Raw genomic sequence first — 8,950 nt, 5'->3', positions numbered from 1 at the left:
GTCCGTGTTAAAATATATTTTAAAAAAGTTACAAAACTAAACATCCTACAGTATTTTTACAGTCTTTATTTTACAGTTAAATTACATGTTTATCAAATAAAGTCTAATGTTTCAACTAATCGTTGATTTCTTTAATAGTATTTCTATAGTATTTATTTAGTCGTGCACGTAGGACTTTTCAGTGTTTATAAGAGGGTGCGTTCAAACGCTGTTTCTATGCAGGAAATACCAGGTGGAGCTCAGTGTTTAATCGGGCTCAGGAAGGTGATGTTTCCTGTTTAATCTAAGCTAAACACACCTGGCTCTTTGAAAAACAGCCCGGCATGAAATGAGTCAGTAAATATATTTGTAGTACTTGTTTTTCTGAGGGCCTCGGCGAGTGGAGGGTAAAGAGCCCGGCCCACTCTGAGCCTCTGGCTCGAGTTTGTTCAGAACCGATCCAGTGGCTGYGATGTGGAAGAATCTCCTGGAGAGGACAGAGGGATTAAAGCGTGATGAGTCACACGTCTGTTTACCAACCCTGCAGCGCTCCGAGTGCCGACACAATGCTGCTGCTGACATATGTACTCCATCAGTGTGTGTGTGTGTGTGTGTGTGTGTGTGTGTGTGTAACAACAGTTGACAGTAATTAGTGAAATCAGGCAGCAGCTGCATCACAAACACTCCTCCAGATCTCACTCAGGAAATGACGAGGAGGAGAAATAACGCGATGAAGGTGTGAGGAAGAGGATTATCTTCCTCTAACTCTGCCCTCGTCTGCGAACATCAGCGCTTTGATGAAGATGATGAAGCAAACATGAATCACTGTGATTAATACGTCCTCCGGCTCCGCTCCGCACAGGAAACGGGGTTTTTTTTCCCTTTGGAAACATTTCAGGGTTCGGAGACGAGAGCGAACGACCGGATGAGACCGTCTGTCGTGTCGCCGCGGAGCAGAGGGATGCTGACGCCCAGTCCCCTCCAGCTCATTCATCGCATCCCGTTACCACGGCAACTGTACACAAAGACCCTGGATCTGAGCTTTCAGAACGTTTCAGACAACTAATGAAAGAGGAAATGAGAAAAAACATCAGTTTGGGTCTTAAATTATGGTTTTAGACACAAGATTTAGAACCAATAAAGATATAAAAATGTAACATTTAATATGAAAATATCAAAATATATGAGTATATATTTATATACAATAAAATATGAATTTATGTTTATATACAATAAAATTATATAAGGGGTTTTATTTCAGAGCAGACAGTAAGAAACTTTAAATATTTAGTTGTGATGGTGGCAGATGATATGCATTCCTTTAGTAGGTTTGAGTTTAATTAATTTTGTCACAGTTTGACCTTTTTACCATCATCTCCACTTCATTTATCAGTTTTAACACATTTTCTCACATGTTTCCTCATGACTCAATGTTCCTCTGTTCTGAAACAAATTTAGTTTTTAGTGATTGAAGCTTATCTGCTGCTGAAAAGTCACTTGATATGATGAAAAGCTTCAGGGCAGCTGCTGGTCAAATCAGCTGCTTTTAAAGTTTAAAACATAACTTTAGAGATTTTGATTTCTTGTCTTTTTTAATCTGTACTTAGTAAATCAAAAGTTGTAAGTAAATAAACTGTTTGGTTCCATTAAAATTTAAATATTCACCAAAACCCAACATGGAAACAGAAAAATKACTTTTTCTGTAAAGATAAAACTGAGCTGGAAAAGCTAAAAAAATAAATAAAAAAAAACAAGCTTAAAGCTAAATGTAGCAAATGCTAACTATAAGCTAAATGTAATAAAAGGCTAAAATAATGAAATAGTAGCTAAAAGCACATGAGGCCCCAGGTGTAAAATGAAAAGTTAAAAAATTTCAGTAACATATTTTTTATTGTTTATCTCACTTTTTGAGTGTTAAATATTTTCCACTAACGTTTTGTTGTTGTTTAGCTCACTGTTCTTACATCTAGATAATTTCTACTAAATGTAAATTTAAATGTTAAAAAATATATTAATTCCTAAATCTAAATATTTAAATCTAAATGTAAAAGTTAAACATTAAATGTTGAAGTTACATTTAGGTATTTAGGAATGGAACGCAGCTTTCGCTGTTGGTGCTCGGCTCATGTTATGATGTCATCATTCTGAGACAATAGCAGCTGCTAGCTCTCCAGTGCAGCTGTTTTTTATGAACACTCTTTAAATTTAGATTTAAAATATCTTCAGCAGCGTTAGCAGCAGCATTAGCAGCAGGGTTAGCGGTGGCGTTAGCAGCAGCGTTAGCTGCAGCATTAGCAGCAGCGGCAGCCATTGTTGATGTAGCAACTGCTAGCACTCCAATGCAGCTGATTTTATGAACACATTTGAATTTAGATTTAAATTATCTTCCGCAGCGTTATAAGCAGCCGCGTTAGCAGTGGCTAACAGCGGCAGCCATTGTTGATGTTTGTCGCAGGATGATGACATCATCCTAGTTATCTGATGCTAACTTCTGCTAAACACTGCTGAAAATATGGTTAACTGCTAGCAGTTGCTATTACATTTAGACTTAAACATTTAGGTTTAGGATTTAATATTTAAATATATTTTTAACATTTAAATTTTACATTTAGTAGAAATTACCTAGATGTAAGAACAGTGAGCTAAATAACAACAAAATGTTAGTGAAAATATTTAACACTCAGAAAGTGAGATAAATAATGATACGTGTTAGTAAAACCAAAAGTTACCACATGAGGAGCAGCGGTTTAGTGTTTGTGAACAAATTAAAGATGTGTTTCTGTGAGAACTTATCTGTAAATATAGTTWAATATAATAAAAAGTCCTGAACGAGCCGAACGTTTTGATGTAAGAACAGCTAAAATCGTGCAGCTCAAACTGTGTCTGAACGCTGACTCAGCGTTCAGATTAGCTGAAGCTCTTGTTTGTTTGGTCTGAATGTAACAAACGTTCAGGGATCCACTCTGCGTCTCTCCTCATATCCAGGTCAGCCTCAGCCTTTCAGCCCGTAGCCTGCAGAGACCCATTCTTCCACCTCACTGGGTCGTTTCCCGCCCTCCGTCCTCCATCCGTCTCTGCGCCGCAGCCGCTCCTCTGGGAGGAAAGATGGCCGCCTGTCACGCTGAAGGCTGTCAGTTAAACGCTGCAGACTGTTTGGTGTCTTTATTCTCTTTCTTTTGATCCATCGGGGCTTTATTTTATTACTTTTTTTTATTTCTTCCTGTCAAAGCATCAGATCCAGTCCACTGCTCTAAACGTCTCCATGTGGACAGGAAGTTTACATCCAATAGAGTTTCATTAAAATTAGGTATTCTGCTGACATGACAGCAGGATTTCAAACTCTTTAATCTCATTGTTTCCTCTTTAACTTTAAAGGCTGTTTTTGAGCAGAATGGCCCTTTCTTTAACTTCCAGCTGAGCGGAGCTGCAGGCTGAATTCTTTGGAGACGAGTCGGGACAGGATCCAAACTTCAAATGCAGCATTGTGCGTGTGGTCTCTGCAGAGCCATTAGTGGAGCATCTTCACGCAGCATTTCATCTGTTTACATCATATGTGCAAACACGCTGAGTTGTAAGCGATACTGACATTTGRTTTATTCCGGATTTAATGAAACCTCTCCGGCTGCTCGGAAAAGAAAGATTTTAATCGTGGTTTTCACGGTGATTCAGCTCAYGGAGCTCACAGGGTTCCCAACAGCTGATGGTTTCTGTTGTTTTACTGAAGCTCAAAGTCGTGAAAAAGAAGAAATGTTGACGCTTATCTGCAGGAACGTTTCCCGTCGCGCCTTTTTACATGCTAAAATTAACCCATAATTAGTAATTATCAGAGAGAAGTGTCGACACRTCTGTGTAATTATCAGGACAACAACGTCTGCTTTTCATGGGCGAGCTGCCACGTCAAACTGAAGGGTCACAGGCCAAATCTGGCCCTTGTTAACTTTTTATCCGGCCCTAAATAAATTTATGGTTCATCTTTTTCTTCTCATAACAGCTGGCCAACTTTCAAACCAAGAACATTAATTTTGAACTTTCAGTAATCTTTAAATTAGGTGTAAGGACAGAGAATCCATTTTAATTATCTTCTTATTTTAAAGTCAAATAACTGTTGAGGAGATGATTTTGATCCCTTTAATGTCCTTTAGCCACAGCTAATGGCTAAAGGCTAATGCTAAGACATGCCATGACTTTGGCACATATAGTTTATATCATTTTACCCATGCCAAACTGTTACTTTTTGCATTTTAATTAAAAAAACAATAACAAACAAACAAATAGCTAAAACAGAGTTCAACAGATGGTGACAAAGTGGCTAAAGGTCTATTTTTAAATGGGTTCAGTTGTTTAGGACAGGGCTATTCAAATTAATTGCTCCAGTGGACCAAAGTTCCTGCAGGTCAACAGCTGAGGGGCCGAACATCCAGTAATTAAAGTCTTTATGTAAATAAACCAAATTTTACAAAGATCTGTTACCTTTGAAGGAGTTTATTTTGCTGCATTTAATCATGATTACAACATACAGAACSCTRTAAARGTAGTGATAATAAAACAATATCAAAAACAAAAATCACACATTCTGACTCCTGTTTGACACAAATGTATTTTAAAACAATTTTATTTTTACTTTCATAGTTTTATCTTCAACTGCTTGTAATTTTAACTGTCTTGGATGTTCATAGAAATGTTTTTACCAGCTTGTTGCCAAGATTCTTATGTTTCTGTAGAAACCAAACATGTCTATGTTTAATCAGTGGTGGGCAGCGCTAATCCAAACAATTTTCTCCGCAATTTCTAAAGCACTTATGTAAATATTTAGGTCCGCAACTTCTAAAATGCTTATGCTATAGAAAAACTAGCAGAAGTTAATTTTAAAGCCCAAGTTCAATTTGACAGTAGCTGGCAATAATTCATGTACATACATATGTACAAACATTTGTACAACACTGCCAACTAGCGGTGTATGGATGCTTTTACAACTTAATCCTATAACCGCCGATTGCTGGAGATGTGAGTTCCTGAAACAGACCTTTAGCTCCTGGTGTAAAAATTAAAAAGTTGTTGAGGATTGCTAGTTCGTCTTTTTCTTTTGTTTGTTGTAGATTTTTCATTAAAGAAGCATCAATAAAGTAATTTTAAAACTGTTTATTGGAAAACTGAAGTGATGCATTCTGGGTACATGACGGATTTGATTTGTGACAGAAAACGAAAGCACGCAGTACAGGAAACTATCTTCCCTTCAAAATAAGAGCTTGGRTTTTAAAGTTTTCCATGTAGTTGCCCCAGTTGACCACTAGATGTCAGTCTTCATCAGAACAACATCTTTAAATCATTTCTGCTTCTCTAAACCGGTTGCTTCGACCAATTATGTCAAATATGGAGCTCCAGCGTTTAAACTTTACTTTTTTAAAAAAAGGAGCTCTGATTGTAAAGTAAAATAAATCAATACATACCAAATTTTAGTATGGATTACAAACGTAAACTGTTTTTAGTATTGTCTTCCTGCTACGTAAGCAGACACAAAGCATTGTGGGAAATCAGAACCGTGACCCAAAGCAACAGTCAGCAGGATGTATACCTTCACAATAAGAGTGTTTATCTGGGAGGGGTGCTGTTGGATAGTGATTCATTGACAGTCATACCTTCTGCTGTTCAACATAATGATGACTGGTAGATAATTAGTTATTAGAGGTACTGCATTTTGATTTTAGAAGGTGCAAATCTGCTTATGAATTATAAAAATTAGTAAGACCGCTAAAGTGCAAATAAAATATTCAGGTTCGCAATTAGCGGATTTGCGCTTTAGCGGGCTGGTGCCCACCACTGTGTTTAACTAATTAAAGAAGAAAACCAGGGTTTGGGTTTAAGAGATCAATGAACCAATTAGCGGCCGAACTTTGGTCACTCACGGACCGGATGTGGCCCGCGGGCCGCCAGTTGAATAGCCCTGATTTAGGACCCTTTTGTGATTTTATTTTACACAAACAAAAATAAATAAATAATTCCTGTGGAAGCGGTCAGACACCTGCAGAATTATCGATCAAACGCACTTTAAAGAAACAAACTGATTTTCTAGAACTTAGTTCTGATGTTCTGCTTTAAATCGATCCGCCGCGAGTGAATGACGCGCGTGCGCAGCACCGAAAGCGCGTGCTGCGGGAGCGCTCCAAAGCCCGGGAAACGGAGCGTTAACTTCGCCTCGTGCCGTCAGTCAGAGCAGTCTGTGGAGATAACGGAGCGGACAGGGCAGCTAACGGGTTCGGGCTCGGACCGGTTGTGCCTCCGCCGCGGCCATCACGTCACCCCGCTCCGGCTCCTCGGGAGACGGCGAGGCTCGGGGGGGTGGAGTTACGGATGGGGAGGGGGTAGAGAGACCTCCAGGAGGAGGAGAGAGACTCGGAGCAGGGGGAGGTGAAGCAGCGCGAGCTACGGCTAACTAGCCATGTTACTGTCCCCGCTGCTGCTGCTGTGTGACTGCTAGCGGGCCGCCCTGGACTCCCTAACCGCCCTCAGGTGCATCATGCCCGGCTGGAAGAAGAACATTCCGGCCTGTCTCCAGCCGGACCAGGAAGGAGGTAAGCCCAGACCCGGACCGGAACGTGCAGGTTCCTACAGACCCACCAGTGAGCGTCTGTCTGTGTGAGTGCGCGCGTGTGTGTGGATGAGCGCGTGTTCGTTAATTATCAGCGGTGAAATCTCTCGAGCTGCGCGGAGACGATTGACTGTTTTTAAATTAATGAAAGTTGATACCGTGTGTGTGTGTGTGTGTGTGTGTGTGTGTGTGTGTGTGTGTGCGCGCGCGTCGCGCTGGTTGAGGCTGCAGTGACGTTACAGTGATTCTGTTTGATTTTTTTACGGTGTGTTCGAGGTTACGGTCTTCACGGTGACCGGTCAACCGATCAGGAGCTGCTAACGACCAGGTTAACCGGCGGTTCTGTCCCGCTGCCTGCCCGTGCACCGAGCTGTTTCGCCGGGCTGCGGGTGGTCAGCAGCTCCGGTGTTTCGGTTAAATCCGCGACCCCTCAGATTGAGGCTCATATCCGCTTCTTTATAACAACCATCATAAACTAAACACCCAGCTTCTCCTCAGGCTGCAGTAACATAATGTTTTTAGGTATAAAGTTATTTTATTTTTGTTTTTAATGAGTAACTAAATGTTTCAGCTCATAACCACAACTAACAGCTAAACAGATAATGTCTAACAGCTTTTAAACACTTGTATTTTTCTATCAATTTAACAGGTATTTAGTWTTTTCACTATAAGTTTCTTCAAACTAAAGACATTTATATTTTCAGTCAGAACTTATTAAACGTTGAAATTTTTCCAAGAAGCTGAAACTGAGTTGTTCAAGTTAAAACAAGCAGAATAAAAGCTAAAAAGAGTAAAAAGGTAGCTAAAAGTTAAGATAAAACTGTAGAGAAAAAACAAAAAAATCAGCTGTAGCTAAGACCTAAAAGTAGCTAAAGTGTTGATTCAAAACTAAGATTGTCTAAACTGTGTAGCTAAAAGCTAAAATTAGCTAAAGTGTAGAGAAAAGCTATAATTAGCATAATTAATTAGAGCTCAAAATAGCTAAATTGTAAATTTAAAACTAAAATTGTCTAAACAATAGCTAGCTAAATTGTAGCTTAAAGCTAAATTTTAGCTTAAAGCAAAAATTAACAAAACTAGAGAAAGGCTATAATTAGCTCAACTGAAGTTAGGTCCTAAAAGTAGTTAAATTGTAGATTTAAGACTAAAATTGTCTAAATTGTAGCTAAAGGCTAAAATTGGCTTATATCTATAAGCTTAAATTAGCTAAATTGTAGAGGAAAGCTATAATTAGAGTATGTAATTAGAGCTAAATAGCTCATTTGTAAATTAAAAAAATAAAAATGTCGAAACAGTAGCTTAAAGCTATGATTAGCTAAATTGTAGCTTCAAGCAAAAAATTAACAAAATCATAGAGAAAAGCCATAATTAGCTCAACTGAATTTAAGTCCTAAAAGTAGCTAAATTGTAGATTTAAGACTAAAATGGTCTATAATTGACTTGTAGCTATTAGCTAAAATTAGCAGAATTGTGAGAAAAGCTATAATTAGCTTAACTGTTTTTATGAGTTTAAAGTAACAAACTTGTACGATTAAAACTAAAATTGTCTAAATTGTAGCTTAAAGCAAAAATTAACAAAACCTTAGAGAAAAGCTATAATTAGCTCAACTGTATCTAAGTCCTAAAAGTAGCTAAATTGTAGATTTAAAACTAAAATTGTCCAAATTGTAGCTAATAGCTAAAATTAGCTAAATTGTAGGGGAAAGCTATATTTGGCATAATTAATTAGAGCTCAAAATAGCTCATTTGTAAATTAAAAAATAAAATTGTCTAACAGTAGCTTAAAGCTATCATTAGCTAAATTGTAGCTTAAAGCTAAAAATTAACAAAACCGTAGAGAAAAGCTATAATTAGCTCAACTGAAGTTGAGTCCTAAAAGTAGCTAAATTGTAGATTTAAGACTAAAATTGTCTAAACCGTAGCTAAAGGCTAAAATTGACTTGCAGGTATGAGCTAAAATCAGCAAAATTGTAGAGAAAAGCTATAATTAGCTTAACTGTTTTTATGAGTTTAAAGTAACAAACTTGTACGATTAAAACTAAAATTGTCTAAAGTGTTGCTAAAAGCTAAAATGATCCAAACTGAGCTCCAGTCTAATTTMTACCAGAACCATAGACCAAAGCTAAAACAGCTCAGCTGAAGGGTTAAAGGTAGCTAAACTGTGGTCAACAGGAGTAAATGTTTGTATTAGCAATAGTTTAGTGATATGATATACATCAGGTGTCACAGTATGATATACGGTGACATGTTTTGATTCTGTAAGTGAGGCAAATTATCACCATTTATGTCTTTAAAATATTCTAATTTTAATGTAAAGAACATAAAATCTGATTAAATTCAGTTTATTTTTATGCAATCAGAGAAACACTGAACCACAGTGAGAAC

General features: G+C 37.9%; 1 protein-coding gene across 5 annotated transcripts in view; it reads left to right on the top strand.

Annotated features, from left to right (window-relative positions):
• Positions 1–6,151: 6,151 nt before the first annotated feature.
• Positions 6,152–8,950, top strand: part of grip1 (glutamate receptor interacting protein 1) — a gene marked incomplete at its 3' end in the record, with an annotated part of 51,972 nt that continues 49,173 nt past the window's right edge. For 2 of the 5 annotated variants that reach the window (XM_014027613.1, XM_014027610.1), the window contains 1 exon segment: positions 6,152–6,548. In XM_014027613.1, coding sequence (XP_013883067.1) covers positions 6,494–6,548 — 55 coding nt within the window. 5 annotated transcript variants of the gene reach the window in all.

Source organism: Austrofundulus limnaeus, unplaced genomic scaffold (assembly GCF_001266775.1).
Source record: "Austrofundulus limnaeus strain Quisiro unplaced genomic scaffold, Austrofundulus_limnaeus-1.0 Scaffold665, whole genome shotgun sequence".
NCBI lineage: Eukaryota > Metazoa > Chordata > Actinopteri > Cyprinodontiformes > Rivulidae > Austrofundulus > Austrofundulus limnaeus.
Note: the sequence above shows the minus strand (reverse complement) of the source record. Positions and strands in the feature narration are given on the sequence as shown.